Source organism: Microtus oregoni, unplaced genomic scaffold (assembly GCF_018167655.1).
Source record: "Microtus oregoni isolate MIOR12 unplaced genomic scaffold, Mior012 000005F_ref0000423, whole genome shotgun sequence".
Taxonomy (NCBI): Eukaryota; Metazoa; Chordata; class Mammalia; order Rodentia; family Cricetidae; genus Microtus; species Microtus oregoni.
In genome coordinates, this window is record NW_024543064.1 from 4,792,611 (window position 1) to 4,810,273 (window position 17,663).

At 41.5% G+C, this 17,663-nt stretch overlaps 1 protein-coding gene across 13 annotated transcripts in view; it reads left to right on the forward strand.

Moving 5' to 3' along the window:
* Positions 1–17,663, forward strand: part of LOC121447907 (calmodulin-binding transcription activator 1) — an 829,155-nt gene that overhangs the window by 20,582 nt on the left and 790,910 nt on the right. For 12 of the 13 annotated variants that reach the window (XR_005974311.1, XR_005974310.1, XR_005974312.1 and 9 more), the window contains exons 2-3: positions 6,926–6,995; positions 12,444–12,562. Coding sequence is in view for 10 of the 13 variants with exons in the window: in XM_041651178.1 (XP_041507112.1) it covers positions 6,926–6,995; positions 12,444–12,562 (189 nt within the window). In the remaining 3 variants the exon portion in view is untranslated. The remainder of the gene's footprint in view (positions 1–6,925; positions 6,996–12,443; positions 12,563–17,663) is intronic. The other variant, XM_041651181.1, reaches the window with a different exon arrangement.

Genomic DNA, 17,663 nt, shown 5'->3' on the forward strand with positions numbered 1-17,663 from the left:
AGTGGGAATTGTAGTAGGTCCGTCGTGAAGTTTATGCCCTACAATAGGAGGGAGGGATAGTGTGACTAGGAGACATTAGTGCTTCAAGTGGAGGTCCTTTGGATGCAGGTGGTAGGATGGGAACTTGGAGTGATGGGAAGTTTGAAAGAGATTTTGCAGATGAAGATTAAGATGTGACCATGTATCATGCTTTTCAGGTACTTGTATCACTGCACTAGGGACATACATATATCCCATTTCATGTCATTAGCATTGCTGTCTTGTAACTGACCCTGATCATCTCCCTTGCTAAAGTAGACTTGTATACCTGAGGCCACTGGCCAGTGCAGGTGTCTTCCTCCATCTGTATCAGGATGTTGTTGAGAATGAGAAGAGTCAATCCGTTTGGATGTATTTTATATGTCACACAAACAAAGGGACAAGACTGCTCTTTTGCCCTGATAATACATAGAATGCATGGGATTTAATGGCATTTTCTCTGCTAACTTGGTTTCATTGTGTTGTATGTAAGTTGTGGAACTGGGCGGTGTCTAACATTGTGCTCTTTTGGGGCCGTGAGTGGAACATTTGCTTTTATAGCAGATGAGCCCAAGCTGCTGCACCTTTCTAAACCTTGTGTCCAATTTTTATTGTTTTAAAAAACAAACCAACAAAACTTGTCCTTGCTGTCCCACCACTCTTGCTTCTGTGTATGTGTAGGATTTTAGCACTGTTTTCTTCCCTTTGGATTTAGCACTGATCTTCCCAGGGCTTGGCAGTCTGAAAACTAAGCTTGTTAGAACTCTGAGTAGTTTAGTGGTAGCCATGCTAGGAATGTGGGTCTAAAGCCACTTTTCTCAGTAAAAAAGGTGAGGTGATGCACATGGACCTTCCTAGTTCTGCTGTATTCACATTGAGGCTCCTTGCTTCTACGCTCCTGCTGGGGTTAGGGCAGGCATGTTGCCATTGTCCTGGCCTGTGTCTCATTGCTTTTGTGGAAACAGTGTCATTTTTTCCCTTTAGATTTAGTTTTAGGGCTGTAGTGATAGGTGATGAATGGTAAGGTTCATAATCCAGAAAATGCTTGAAAAGTCCTGAAGATCTTTTTTTTAATTATCTTTTAAAATATTTATTTATTTATTTAGTATGCCTGCAGGCCAGAAGAGGGCACCAGATCTCATTACAGATGGTTGTGAGCCACCATGTGGTTGCTGGGAATTGAACTCAGGACCTTTGGAAGAGCAGGCAATGCTCTTAACCGCTGAGCCATCTCTCCAGCACCAGTCCTGAAGATCTTTAGACAAGATTTGCATTGAGGACTGCCTTGCTTTAGCCTGTTCACTTTTCCTACTCCTACTCTGGGAACTTGCTTGGTATGGGGCAGCATTCCCAAGTTCTTGAAGGTGAGGAGTTGTACAGGGAGCTTGTCTCCCCGCCAGTGATCAAGTCAAGTGCCCAGACTTGCTCTTGTCCTTTTTCTAGAATGGCCATATGTCTGCTGCTACCAGTAGGATTAAATTTAAGATTTCATGTGAGATGACACTTGTGACATGATGTGGTGTTAGGTGGAGGGCATGGATGATTCTGTTCATGTTTCACTCCGTCTCTGAGGCATTTACAGGTATCACTAACACAGGGTCAATTTAGATCTTACATGACTGTTTTCAGAATGTTCCTTTGGAGTATTTGTACAAGTGAAGACATTTATTAAATATTGAATTGTTTTCAGACTGTTGAATATATTAAACTTACGAAAATTATAACAATAGTATGAATCATATCTGTAAATCCCCTCCTCCCCCCGCGCAATTCTGAGGCTAGTTTATAACCTACCCACATCTTTGGTTATGGTGAATCAGTCTGGATGCATTCAAAAACTAGTTCTGAGAAACTGCTTAGGTCTGCAGCTTTGTTGTGGTCTGTCCAAAACACTTGCTTGCCTTCGAACCAAACTCTGTTGGAGAGTCTGTCTTCAGTTCTCCAGCTCCCTTAGCAGCTGGTGTCGCATTGGTTTATTTTGCTTGCCGAAGGAAGGGAAGAGCTGTCATCTAGACTGGCCCCTTTCCGTGCAGGTGTTTGCCTTGTTTATTTTCTCTGCCCCACCAGGGTGTTGTGAGGGTTCTGTAGACCGTAGCCCTTAGGGTATTTCAGATTTTGTGAAAGGTGGTGAGATAGATGAGTTCAAAGTATTTATGTTCTGTTGTATGTACAGGACCCCTCCCCCCAATGACCTTTGTAGTTCAGGAAAAGGACAAAGCATCTTGTGTTGGTTCTTCAGTCTCAGATGTCATTAACCTGATTTCATGGAGTGCCTCTGAAGTCTGTCTTTTGACAGACCTTGTACTTTCTTATTTAGCAGGCTTGTATTATAGCCAAAAATTTTAATATATTGGCTCTTAGTGTCTGTGACAATTCATTTTGCCCAGTTTCTAGAATAAATAAAGAGATATGACTTCTTCTAAAAAATATCCACAACATTGCTGGACTGAGACTTCTTGGTACTGATCTTCTGCTATGTGGGACAGGAGTGCCAAGAACCCGTATCTCAGAGCAGTGTCTGGTAACTGCAGAGTATGGTGTGGCAGGGCTGCGTTAGCAGAGGAAGGAGGCCTTGAGTAAAGCCCAGGGCATTGTGCTTTCCTTTCCTTGAACTCTTGGCAGTGGTGATCATTTGTAAATGCCAGAAATACCCGAACTTCTTTTATGTGGCAGACTTTGAATGAAGCACTGCAGATAATGAAGAGGCTAGACAGAAAAGACAGAAATCTCTTCAGGGCTGCCCTTGATATACAATCAGATTTTGAGGAGTTAGAAAATGTTTATCAGGGAAGTAAAACTGCTGGATTGGCTTTAGATGGAGAATGATGTAGGGATTAAAGGTGGCATTTTAGGTTAGTTTGAAGACGTTTCTGAAAGGAACGAGTCTTTTGCAATTAAAGGCAGTTTACAGATGGCATTATTCTGAGATTGCTAGTGGGTCCGGAGCCTGTTGCTTTTCTTTGGCTTTCTCTGCTGCAGTCAGGAATGACTTTGTGGTTAGTTCTCACCAGGAGAGTGAGAGCAGGAGAGTGAGCCTCTTCTGGCCTGACTCCTAGAGTGTCTGGGCATGAGTCTGCACCATCTCATCTGTCTCAGTGCAGAAGAGCTTAGAGACCCAGGAAATCCCTGCCATCGAATAGAAGGAAATTGATGCCAGAGCTGCTGCTTGGAGATGAGGGACACAGGGACACTTGTTCGGGACTTTGGTATGTGCTAATATAGATATTGATGGTGCTTGAGCTTATTAACATATAGTTTATAACTTACTTTGCCTTACTCATGAGATACTATGCCTACTGCTCTGTGAGACTGGTGAGGTGCTGTTACTCTCTTTAATTTGGTCACTTATATGTAGTGACTGAGTTTTCAAGAATCAGTTCAAGTCTTGATAGAGCAGGTGACAAAAATGTTTAATGTATTGCTTGTAATTGGGACAGTGACTTACCACATTTAATATAGCTGCTTTCCCCTTTGATTTAATAAGCTCTGTGGCCCCTGAGCTAGTTTTAACATTCTCGATGTTTACTGCAACAGCTGTAAAGAGCTTTCCTCCTGTCACTTCTCTCTTTCAAGGCCTTTATTCATTTACTGTATAGTATTTTATTTTATTAATTCATCTAGGGACTATGTGCGCATATGGCAAAAGTGTATGACATCCTGACCTAGGCTCTGTGAAAAGACACGGTGAGGGAGCGGTTCCTGCCCTGTTTTTATTACTGCATTGTAGTTCTGTATCTGCACAGCTGTCATTTCAGCCCTAAAACAACTGTGTCTCATGTTCTTATTATGTTTTTTTTCAGTACTGCCTCCTCACCTAACGCAGTGTAGCTTCTGCAGGCATTGCTCCTTTTAGGTCCTTTTAGCAGATACTGTGCTGCTTGTTTGCATATTCTGGCATAGTTTTAAAAGATTCTCAAAGTCTGTACAACACATTTTTAGTTTGTAGAATTAGGAAGTTGATGAGTACCAGGGCTGGAAGATCTAAAATCTAAATCCTAATCTCTGAAGTTGGTTATCTGTTTCCTGATGGTCAAGGTGTGGCATGAATCACAACATTGGTGTCTTATGGGGCTTGTTAGAGAAGGATTTCTGGCTCCATAGAGACCCATGAATCAGAATTCAGGCTTGAGCAAGGCCCTGAGATTACCAGTGTGAAGGGAAAGTAGAAGTCTTGTTCAAGGTCACCCTCCATTTGACTTGAAGAAACAGAAAGTTAGAATGGTTGCCCAGTCACCCAGCTGTTTATTTCCCACTGTGGAGTCATTTGTGAATCTGCACAGAAGATAGTTAGATTTGATATTCTGCCTTCATTAATTAGAATTGCATCCTGGGCATCAGAGTTTTAAAATTTTCCAAGTTGACACCTGTAGCCAAGACCCATTGGTTTGGTTAAAATGGAATTCAGGTTTCTCCATGATTGTCACCAAGCACTCACTTACACTCCCAAAGTGACACAGTCAGGAGCTGTGGAGAACAGTCTTTTCAGGCTTTTTACAATAGTGTGCATGTACCATGGTGATCTAAAGTACCTCACTTAGGGTCAGTTTACCTTACCTTCTAGAATGTCCCTTGAGACAGGATGCCTTGTTTATTGTGGGTCTCCGCTGACTGTCTGGCATGTGACATGTGCTCCTTTGCCATTTGTAGACCAAATGAAAGAGGTAAAAAGAGGTGTGTGCTGTGGGAGGAATAGGCAGTTTCTGATCCCTATATCTATCTCCAGGGTTGCGCGATCATGGGGCCAAAGGCTTTCTGAAGGCTTGTCAGCTCTGTGGAGCAGCAGGACACACTGCTGTGGGAGTACTTGGACTCATATGTCTGCTTTTCTATGCCGTAATACTGTCCTTTTGGGGTTTATCTGTCCTGACTTGTCTGCAGTGAGTGGGAGAACCAAGAAGGATGGCTCCAGCTTTGCAGAACTTGGGACTAGCACTCTTTCCTTTGGCCAAGCCACTGCACTGTTGCAGAGAGGCATCTGGAGATGGCTGGCACACAAGAGATCCTGTGAAAGTCTCTTGAGCAGGGCCTGGCACATGAGAGTCTAGGCAAGGTGGCTGTTGTTCCCATTGTCTTGTGCCATGGTTTATCTGCTTTGAGAACCTGGGGGTGTTTTGAGGTTATAAAGTTTTTAAGCTTAAATCAACTGGGAGCCTTAATGAAGCCAGTGCTGTGGAGGAGATTTAGTTGAGTTCTGTCCATAGTGTCTGAGTTCTGTGTTGCCATTTGGGATGTTTTACCACTAACTTAACTATCAGATTTGGAAGATAGGTGTGAAAACCCCATTGTTCGTAAGGCCATTTATGTTAGCGTGTCTCGTCAAACATTAGTGATTTAAAAACTGTTAAGATATGCTAAGTAACTATTACCTTTAATGCTAATTTTTTTGGTAATAGGCAGAAAATGAGCCTTTAATGTGGCTAGTAGGCTGGCTTGGAAGCTGGTAGATGTTAGAGTGGATGGGGAGGTCTCCAGACACTGGAGAAGAATTAAGGAGTCAATAGCTACTCTGGGTGTAGGAGTTGTGTTATGGGAAAGCTCTGTTGTGTTTATGTCTTAGGATCTGGGTCACGCAGCAGGAAGGGAGAGGAAAAGGAAAAATTCATGGAAGTTTAGTCCAGCAGCTTTTTTGCTCTTAGAAAATGTTGAAATTATTAAAGATTGTACTTGTTACTATAGTAACAGTGGTGTTTGCTGACGGTAGTGTGGTGGTTGGATTCTCTTACTTTGGAGGAGACAGCAGAGGGGAAGGCATCATAGAGTCCCATCTTGCCTATCTGTGGTGACACGGAGGCTCAGTTGCTTCCCAAGGACAACTAGTAAGTGACAGAACTGGAGTCTTTGCACTTCAACTGTTGACCTTGAAATGGTCTTTGTTTTTTTCTAAGTGTAAAAATAAGTGGTTTATAATAAATGATCAATAGTCTAAAGTATCAGTTAGTATTACAGCTAAACAAGAAGTCATTCTTAGGACTAAAAATAATTGACTGGAGAGATCCAAATATTTTTCTCTTTTAAAAGAGTATAGGTTTTTATATGAAAACTTGAGGTTTCCTTGAATGAAGTGACTTGAGAGCAGAGTCCATATATTCTGACTTCCTCCTCTTGTTCTTCTACAAATGCTGTTTGGCGCTCAGCTGAGTCTTTGTATGAATGAGGTGTTTTCAGTTGAGTCTCTTGTATGAATGAGGTATTTTCAGTTGAGTCTCTTGTATGAATGAGGTATTTTCAGTTGAGTCTCTTGTATGAATGGGGTGTTTTCAGTTGAATCTTTTGTATGAATGAGATGTTGACTGTGTTGCTGGAACATGGTTAATGTTGATACTGACTGCAGATGAGGATGCCATGGATATTGCTTCTTATATGTTTATTCTGTGCACAGCACGTGTGTACTCTAATAAAAACCACATGGTATTGCATGTTCTCACGTGTGTCTTCTATTGGGAAATGCTCCCAAGCCTACAGTGCAAAGCACTGTTACCTCAGCTCTTTGTAGATCAGATGCTAATGTCTTCGTCACTTTTAAATGCTGTGTTGTGTATGTCTTCCCTGACTACAGTAGTCACAGCCTGGAAATTATTGAGGCATTTCTAACATCCAATCCCCAAATCCTGTTTCACTTTTGACTATTGTTAAAGATCATTCAGTCAGAACTCTGGTGCATGTTCAGTAGCCACTTCATTCTCCTTGGTCACAGATGGCTGTCAGTGGCTCTTAGTCTTTCTCAATTGCAAAGCCTTGACATGAAAGATCCCAGGCCAGTTGTTTTGTGGAATGCCCATGTTTGGATTTATCTGATATTTCCTCATGGTTAGATTCAGGTTTTGCATCTTCGGCAGGAATATCACAGAAGAGCCAGTATATGTCTCTTTCAAAGATTAGTTTTACATTTTATTTTCTGTTTCCTTAGAGCGTTTCCCAAAGTGTATTCTGCGGAACTAGCACCTACTGTGTTCTCAACACCGTGCCACCTATAGAAGGTAGGATTTGAAAAGCTTTTGACTTTCAGGAATGGGTGGGCTTGGCAGCCAGATAACTCCTTCCCTAGTATGGTGAAAACAGCCCTGCACCAGAACTTAGGAAGCTGGGCTTCTGCCTTTTGCTGCTGTGTGATCTTAGATGAGTTACTTAATCCTTTTAGGCAACACAAATAATGCTCTCCTCATGAGCCTTCTGTGAGGATTTAAAGCGATGGATCCAGCCACACAGAAAGGTCACAGCCCCTGCAAATGTTGGTATTAATACAGCACTTCCTTAACTGTGGAGTCCATAGTACATCTGGGTGATACAGAATAGGACTAGCTGGTGTTCTGTGGGAACCAAAGATTATTTTTGAATCCCAGTTGAGCTACTTGTAACAGTGGATCTTGGCTAAATTAGTCTGAACCCTCAAGTTCCTTATCTGCAGAGCTGGGGTGGTGGTGGTGGTAATTAAAATGTCACATTTTCTCATGAGGATTAAACAAGAGAGCCCAGTATATAGTCCTTCTTGGGTACCTGGTTTGTTAACAATAGACCTCCATGAATGTCTCCTCCAATCAATAATAGAAACCTAAGCACCTGTTGCTGAAGTTGGAGTTGAGTGAAATAAAGTACAGGAGTGTGCCCAAAGCCTAGGTGAATGCAGCCCAAGTCCTTGGTGCCTCTTCTTTTTCTGTTCTTGTCCCATATTTTATATTGAAATATAACTGTAGAGTGAATAGGAGTTCATAGAACCTGGGTTATGATGCAATAACACAATGGAGAAGAAAACAGTAATTACGGGCCACCTAAGACTAGGAAGGGTGAGAGTGGTGTTTATACAACTCCACAAAGAGAGGAAAGAGAGGTTGTTAAATAACAAAACTATTCAGGCTTTGCTACTTAAAATTATTAACTGCTTTTAATCACTAAAACTCCATTTGAAGAATTATGTTGGGTTTCATTTCCTTCTTAGACTGGAAGAGAACAGCACCTGTTCTGACAGTGTTTGGGGACAGGAATTGGAAGGTCTTAGGTTGGTCACGGCAGTGCTTTGCTATGAGCGCTGTGCTGCCTGGAACACACCAGTGTGTGCTCCTTTCCCTGAGCCAGTTCTGATCCCACTAGTTAAATCTAAGCACATCATAATTAGAGCCAAGCAGAAAAGTGTGGAACTGGAACTGCCTTTTAGTTTTTCCTCTCCACACTGTTGATCACATGCGCTGTGAGAGTTAGCCGATGGACTTGTGCTGCAGTGGAGCTGGTGTGGTGGTCTTTCTAGAGGTCCAGAGACGGACAAGTCACCATCCCTCTCCTAAGTCAGGGTGTTCTCCTTGTTCATAGGCCCAAACTGTTAGATTTTTATTGCAAAGGGAAAGACAGTGGAGGTATCCTTATCAGACTAGTTTAGTTAATATACTTAGGACTTAGCTTGCAGAAATTCGAGCACCCCAGAAACATGCCAAATGCATTTCTTTGTGTTTTAGTCAAAGATTTGGCAATGTGAATCTCAATTTTAGAAACAAAACTGAAAGTTAGACTCCAGTTAGCTGAGTGAACATTTTTATACATTTTAGAAAGATTTAACTAAATTACACTATGACTCTGAAATTATAATTTTGAAAATATTTGAAGGTTGACGAGGAAGATTGGCTCATTCTCTAGAATTATAGCTGTCAGCCAAGCACATCATCTGTCAATTTCAAGAGCCCCACCAGTTAAGTTTTTATTGTGAGGTAGGTTAGGAAATTATATTGTGAAGTCATGTATCATGTGTTTTGCTAGATAACGATAATGAAATGCTTGTCTGTCATTTAGTTGACATTCCCACTTTGCAGTGTCAGAGTTTAACTGTTTGGGTTGAATATGGACGTGCAGTTGAAACCAGTTTATACCTTAGTTTTAGTGTTAAGATACTATTACTGGCATTTTAAAACTGGCACATATGTTCAGTTATTTAATCATTTTACAGCTATTCTAAAAAATTAAACAGTAGCTTTTAATTAAAAACACATTTTTATGCAGTATCACTTTGTGAACAGTTCTTTTCCAACATAAGAACAAAGTTTTCAGTTACCATACTTTAACCATTAATACTGAAGTTGTATTATTTTCCCCTGGTGCTGGAAACTGAACCCAGACATTTTAGGTGAATAATTTGTTACTGTGCTAAACTTGGCCCTAAAGAATGGAGTATGAGTTTAGCATTAAACTTTCTGAATTCTGACTCTGTCTAGCATTGAACTTACTTCTTCATAAGTTGGGAGAAGGGCATTTACCCATCATTACGATTCTTAAGAGCACCTGGCTTACCGTTCAGCATAAACCTAAAATTCTGAAAATGATGCATTTGAAAAGCAGAGCAAGAGGACCCGCTGGCCGGCCATGCAATCCTTCCTTTCACCTCATGAACATAGGGTTACTGTGCAGGGCTGCTTCATAGCTCTCTTCTGTAGCAAGCTCTGGTGGAGCCTTGATTGAGATAGTGCCCACATAGCATTATGCTTTTGTCTTTAAAAACATTTGCCTTTGGGTCCACACACCATTGTCTCTTCTGTCAGAGTGAAATTGAAAGCCTGAAGCTTTTCCTCAAGCAGTTGTATTATTGAGAACAAGAACACAAACACTCTCTCTCTCTCTCTCTCTCTCTCTCTCTCTCTCACACACACACACACACACACATACTCATACACTCAACATTCTCTTTCACACACACAACATTCTGTCTCACACAGACTTGATGTTCTCTCTCTCACATACACAACATTCTCTCACACACATTAAACATTTTTTCTCTTTCTCTCACACATTCAACATTGTCTTGTATTCATGCACACATTTCACACACACTCACCATTCCCTCTCACACATTATACACACTCCATTCTGTCTGTCTGTCTGTCTCTCACTCACACACACCTACAGACACACACACACACACACACACACACACACACTCACCATTCTCTCACACATTATACACACTCCATTCTGTGTGTCTGTCTGTCTGTCTGTCTGTCTCTCACACACAGACACACACAGATACACACTCACCATTCTCTCTCACACACATTATACACACTCCATTCTGTCTGTCTGTCACTCACACACACAGACACACACACACACTCATACACTCACCATTCTCTCTCACACATTATACACACTCCATTCCGTCTGTCTGTCTGTCTGTCTGTCTCTCACTCACACACACAGACACACACACACACTCATACACTCACCATTCTCTCACACATTATACACACTCCATTCCGTCTGTCTGTCTGTCTGTCTGTCTGTCTCTCACTCACACACACAGACACACACACACTCACCATTCTCTCTCACACACATTATACACACTCCATTCTGTCTCTGTTTCTCTCTTCCTGTCACTCTGACTTTCACTGCTGGCAGCCAGGTTTCTTAAAGAGGCTAAACGGACAGGAGTTTAGCATGGGTTGTGACCAACAAATGGAAACAGAAGTTAGGGTTTAATGTTCTGTTCTGCTTTAGATAGCTTTCTCAGGAAGATGGCTGTTCATGTACAAGGTATCTCTGCATCGACTGAGTACTAGCCTAGTGCTATTCTCATAAAAGATATCCCATATATATTGAATAGAATATAGATGTTCAAATTTCACCTCTACTTTCAAAATTGTGTATGTCACTTTTTTTCTTTTAAAGAGAGAATAAAACCACATTGGATGGAAAGCAGGAAGGTAAAACTTCATGTGTTTCTGTCTTCTGTACTTTAAATTTTTTGACCTATATGCTTCCCTGGAGGATGAAGTACAGGGATTATGCAAGAGCACATGTAATTATAAAGGCTTTATAGTAAGCAATGAATCAGAACGTCCTATTAACTTTTTCTTAGTTGATTTCCTTTTGATTTTAAGCAATATTTTTAAGTTTAATCTTAATTTGGTATTAATTTGTAATTTTGGATCTCCTAAGAGCAGTGTCAGCAGTTTCTCACTGCTGGAGACTTGCACAGTTGTGTTTATAATTCAGTTGGCTGTGTAGTTCATGGACCAAAAAATAGTAGGCTAAGACTCTCAAGTTAATTCCTGTAAAGCATTCTGCATGATGTGGTAGATTTTCTCAGACTATTTTTGTGCCTAATATTTACTTCTGTCCTTCTCCAAGAGAAAAAGAAATGTGTTAATCAGATGAGAAGTGTTCAGGTGGGAATTTTGTAACCTTAGAAAAGTTTTGTTGTTGTTTTATTTATCCCTCAAAAGACAGTATTAACTAGAAGTACAGAAATAACTGGACAGATAATTGCTGTATTTCAATTAATATTTAAGCAGTACCTGTGGACCTCTGTAAAGCTGCTGATTTGTAAGGCATGCTGTTGCTGAAGGACCTTAAATTTTATAGAAATTTGTACTTGAGGGAGAATTAAACGATCCCGAATTCTCTGATTCATGATGTGGAAAAACTGGAAACACTGAGTAACTTACCCAAGGTCACACAGGCAGAAAGGCACAGAACCCTCACAGGTGTGGGCTGTGACTCTGGTGGGTGCTTGTGAAAGTTGGTGAGCCCGTGGTGGAGCAGCTGGAGTCTAACTTTGTAACACGCTGTCCCCAGGGCTCAGGTGTATGGCCCCTTGTGTCGTCTGGGGATTTCATTCAGCGTAAAAAATTGGAGTGGGTAATTGGAAACTCTGACTGGAATTTGCCACATATGGCAAGGAATTTGGAGTCAGGGAAAGGGAGGGATTTCTTTACAGGAGTGGAAAAGTAAATGATATGTGAATAAATGATGGAAATAAATGCTATCTAAAGAAATGATCTACAAAGCATCAGGTAGTCAGATTTGCTGTCTGGGCTAGAAGTAATGAGTTCTGTGACTCATTTAGACAGAGTTACATCTAATGGACTGCATTAATTCTGCAGACATGTACATGAAAATCAGCTTAATTAAAGTGATGAATTGTTAAGGTGCAGCCTAGAAAGGCCGGCTTCTGTATTACCTGTTAGTTAACCACAGGCTTAAATCCTTATAAGAGTCTGTGGTTTCCTTTAGAAAGGAAAATCTCTTTTGTATTATAGAAGACAAAGTCATGTTTAGTTTATAAATAAAAGCCACATGTAATTATAGTTCTTCAAACTTGAAAACCATGACACGTTTAACTTGGTTGATAAACAGTTTCTGGGTTTCATGAGGTTAAATCATTTTAAAATTTTGGTGTTTCTTGAAAGCACTGAAAGAGCCTTTAAAGTAACAATCTGATTTTGGGCGGCTCTGGGGCACTTTCTGTTTGCTTGCATATGATGGAGTAAAGCTCAGTCTGTTTCAGAGCCCCACAGGCAGATTCCTGCTGCCTCCATCCCAGAGTGTATAGGTGAGGAACTATGTTCTTGAACTCAGCCGCTAAGCAGAGCTGCTGCTTTTGACATTGTCAGTGTACTTAAAGGAGACTTTCTCTTTCTCTGAACTTACTGTTTTCTTCTTTATAGATGATCATGGGAACAGCAATAGTAGTCATGTAAAAATCTTTTTACCGAAAAAGCTGCTTGAATGTCTGCCGAAATGTTCAAGTTTACCCAAAGAGAGGCACCGCTGGAACACTAATGAGGTAGATACACTTCAATTCTTAAGGGCATATTATCTTATGGGTGAACTCTTTATGATGTTTTGCATAGTGCTACTTTATATTAGCTTCAAATTCAATAGCTTGAACATGGAAATTGTCAATGAAAAGAATTTTTTTTTTTTAAATCATCAACAACAATAAAAAGCAGGATTTTCTCTGTGGGTAGTCCTGACTGTCCTGTAGTCCAGGCCATCCTTGAACTCAGAGACCCACCTACCTCTGCCTCCTGAGTGCTGGGATTAAAGGTGTGTGCCACCACCACCTGGCTGAAAAGAATTCTTAATCTCAAATTGACATAAGTATCTTGGATTTTGACCTGTCTCTGGTGTGCTTGGCTTGTGCTAAGAGCTGTAAACTGCACGTGACTTCACTAAAGCAGCATCTTGCGTTTGATGGTTGATTTACCCGTGCATCTCAGCATGAGTTCTGTATTGTTTCAAGTGAATGACTAGAGTCCCAGTGCTTCACAGAAAACAGTGTGCTGGAGATTCGGTATATAGAGCTGGGGACAGGCTTATCAGTCCTTTGATCTGGAGAGAGAGCTTCTTTCAAGTATTGACTGTTTGCTTTAGTAATATGGTTTCTGTTAGGACTGCAGGCCAGAATGTAGGTCACACATTTGACATCTATGTAAAGAGTAGATTGATGGAGTAGATAGAAGGAAAGTTTGTCTTTTTGGGCAAACTTTCCTTTTTTGGTAAATTTTAACTTGGGAATCTTAGCTGTGTGTTGTTTCGTTGTCTAAAGTTTTAGCTTGAAATCTGGGTATTTAAGGTAGGGTAGTAGCAGAAAGTGGATGTTATCCATTTCCAGTGTAAGGTGACAGTTACTGTGGTGGTGAGAGCTGGGTGTGTGTCTGTCAGTCATGTTCTCCTTTGACTCACATGACTGGGGCTACTGGTTACTTCACATTAGCATAAATCCATTTGTGTTGTTGGTTTACTCTTTATTTCTAAGTTAGCTTAGAGCACAGCTCCTTCCTCCCATTTGGCAGGCCTTGAAAAGGAACAGTGATGTCTGTTGAGACTTCATTTTGACTCTTTGTTTTGAGTGGTGGGAAGCTGTATGGATGAATTTCTTCACTTCACAAGCTGCAGTTTTAAATACTCAATAGAACCTTAAGCTTCGTAGCTTTGTCTCAACTGAGTAGATCTTTTGAGTATGTGTTTTACTCACTCATATGGGTGGTCCTTGCTCTCCGTGGACAGCTGCTTTATCGTGGCCAGTATTTGCTTAGCCCCTTCTAGTTCTAACCAGCATGTTTTACTTAAGGATTTCTTATGTTTTAGACCTGAAAAACAGTAACTATGTTGAAAATTTATCTTAGTCGTGGACTATCTCACTTGTCTACAGTACAGTAAACTTTGGAAGCTTTGTAGGAATTCTCTTAGGAATTCCATAGAAACTCAGTGTTCCTTGATGCTCTCTGAGACAGAGCTTTGACACAACATTTTTTAATGCTTTAGTTAGCATTGTCACAAACACATTAAAGTAAACATGCTCTCCAGTTACGTTTCATAAGGAGTAGAAATTGTCAGTGTGGTTTAGTGAAGTTAGAGACTGATAGTGGGCTCACAAGTCTGAGAGTGACTGGTTTTGCTATGGAACTTTCACATGTATATTTGCTTCTAAATCTAAATTATTTACATGCTCTACTTTCTAACATACTAGCTTTGTTATAAAATGCCAATCGAGGACTTTATGTGTGGTCTTGATATGTAGCTGAGGCTGGTCTTGAGCTCATTCTTGGACCCCTTGCCTTAGGTTTTCAAATTTAGGTATCGCGGGCATGAGCTACCATGTACAGCAGTGTTTAGAGGATGTGATTAAAGAGTAAGGAGTCTCCCTGTTTTCTCCCATGCTGTGGGTTACTGTTGTTGACCCCCTTTCAGACAGCTGAAATATTAAACTGCAGGTCTAGAGGAGAACAAGTAAGAGTGTTCTGTGCAGGTGTTGCTGCAGCAGCAAGCACAGAGGGGAGTGTGTTGCTGAAGGGGTGGAGGCGGAGGTGGCACGGCTGATGGACAGCGCCCTTTCGAGCTGTCATTCTTGCAGTGATTTGTCAGCTCCACACTGAGGAAATCTGGGTGGAAAGATGGCCTGCAGTTTGGAGTGGGCATTGCTCTTTGTTTCTTGGCTTTAGAAGAACGGGAGGGCTGCTCAGTGTGAAGGTGGGGACCACACCTGTCCCTGTTGTATTAACGACTGGCTTGGACCACAGGGAGGAAGAAGTCGATGTGGTTCTGTAGGCGTCCACTTCCTTGGTTTGACTGGGCATTTCCTGAATTCTTCCTCCTGTTGTCTTCATGGTATTAGATGGATGTACCTCTCACTGGGCCTTTGTGTTCCTAGGAGAGGAAAATCCTGGGCAGTCTACCTTGCTCATGAAATCCCTGTGCAGGCTTATGGAGTGCTGTGCCATTAATGTCGTACGCAGTTAAGAGTCCATTTTCCTTCCAGAGTGGACTAGTTGACTGTGTTCTGGTTGAGAACCATGTGAAGCAGGTGGCTTGTTGAGAAGGTTTTTGTACAAAGACTACATTTCTTAAGATCACACTTCCTGGGACAAGAGGCTCTATCCTGGAGGAGGTGTATGGTCTGACAGCAGCTGAGTGTGTGGTAAAGTTGTGTTCCCATCTCACTGTGCAGCTTGTGCAAAACAGGACATGCACTGGAGCTGCCCGAGAAATGGCAGCTGTCCTCCTCAGCCACTGTGATTGTCTCCCTTCACCCCTCACAGTTGAATCCTGGGTCCAGTTGACTCATTTGTACTTCTGAGAAGTTCATTTACTCAGACTTGCTTTTAAACATTTGTATTGAGAAAATCCAGTTTCATACTGTGGTGCTGGAGAGTTAGAACTGTTTCTACTCAGATGCTGCCATGTACTAAGTACCTGCATTTGCTAGGGACTGAGCCCAAATTATTTCTTTATTTTTTTTAAATATTTATTTATTTATTTATTATGTATACAATATTCTGTCTGTGTGTATGTCTGCAGGCCAGAAGAGGGCACCAGACCTCATTACAGATGGTTGTGAGCCACCATGTGGTTGCTGGGAATTGAACTCAGGATCTTTGGAAGAGCAGGCAATGCTCTTCACCACTGAGCCATCTCTCCAGCCCAGCCCAAATTATTTCTAAGTCTCATAATGCTGTAAGGTGAGCAGTGTTTCCTTTTAGAGATGCGGAAGTGTAGGTAGAAAGAGCTGAGTGATGGAGTCACGGCAGTGCTCTTGGTCTGTAAAGTTTGTTTCCTAGCTTCATTTCTTGTGTGTGTAATGTGTGCATATCTCAGTGTTTGGTGAAGCTATAGGTTACTTTGATGAGGTGATTCTTGTCTTAGTTCAGCCACTTTTATCTTTATGTTGTTCTGTTTTTTTTTTCCCCCTTTAGACTGCCCTGGAACTCTGTAGACAGGTTGGCCTCAAACTCGGAGATCTGTCTACCTCTGCCTCCCAGGTGCTGGGATTAAATGTGTGTGCCACCTCCCTGGTTTATTTTAATTTTCCCTAACCCATTGGGCTATATAATTTCCTTTCCTTCTTCAGTGTTATTTGCAACTGAGAAGAAATGGAATGTTGTGTCTAGAAGCAAATCAGCTTTAGACTGTGCTTTCTTGGGTAGATAGAAGTGCTCCTGAGACCTGAGGCCTCCCAGGGATCTATGCTGATGGCTACGGTAGCAATCATGGAAGCCAGTGTCTATGGTTGGTTGTAGGGTAGGCACTGTGGGTTCCTCTTCATGAATACTCTTAGCCCTTGAATTAATCCTATGAAGTAGGCTGTTTGATTACCCTTGTAGTATAGATAAAGAAGTGTGACATATGGAGATGCTAAATAGTTTTCTTAGCGTGCTCAGGCTGAAAAAAGTGTGTGGGGTGTGCAGCCTCTGCAGGTGATGGAACTTACATTCTTTTCTGCTTTGTCCTGAAGAACTGTTACTTTGTTTGTTGTTATTATTATTTATTCCCCTTCTTCTGCCTCTGTTCTCAGTGTTCTTCTCTCCCCTAGCCCCTCTTCTTGTTTTTGAGATAGGATCTCATGTATCTTGGGCTGGTCTTGAACTCTGCATCTTGAATTCTACCCTGCCTCAATGTCCCAAGTGCAGGGATTACAGGTGATGATGGCATTTTTCAACTGGACTCTTTTTCAAGATCTTGCAGTTATTCAGTGACTTTTAATCTTTTTGTTGTATAGAATTGTTTGACTATAAGTATATAGTGTCTTGCATGGTGATTTGATTTTAGCACCATTCATTTCTTAGGAAAATAGTTTTGCTTTAGTGTGTGATGTATGTGCATATTACATGTTTGTGTGTATGTATATATGTGTGTCCTTGCACACATGTATGTGTCTGTATGTGGAGGCCATGCACATGCCCAATGTCTTACTCAGTTTCTCTCCACATTACTTTTTGAGACAGAGTGTCTCACTGAACCTGAAACTCACCAACTTGCAAGACTAACTGGCCAGTGAGCCCCAGGCCCCTTCTTTTTCTTTCTTACCAGTGTTAGGATTACAGGCATGTATATATGCCAACTTCTGATATGTGTGCTGAAGGACTGACGTCAGGTTTTCATGCTGAATGTGGCAAGCATTTTGTGGGCAGAGCCATCTTTCCATACCTTCATTCTTTAAATATACTTAAAATTTCATTTATTTGTTATTTGAGAGAATGTGTACGTGTAGACACGTGTGGAGGATGTTAACAACTGGGAAGCAGTTCTCTGCTCTCACCGTGTAGTTTGAGTCCTCGGGCTCCAACTCAGGCTGCTAGAGCTTCTGGCAAAGTGCTTTTACCTGCCAAGTCGTCTCATCGACTCCTTTAAAAAGTGTTTGTTTTGAGACAGAATCTTGTAGTGAAGCCTTGTCTGACCTGGTACTTGGCTGTGTCGTACAGGCCAGCTCTGCCTCCTGAATTACAGGCATGTGCCACCATATGAACACTTTGCCTCTTAATGATGAGTAATGGCAGTCTCCAGAAGTGAAGAAGGTACATGGACAGTAGAAACCATACCTGTGTGTAACTTGGTGTCCAGGCCTGGTTCTTATTTCCAGGACGGAGGATGCAAGGAGCACAGCA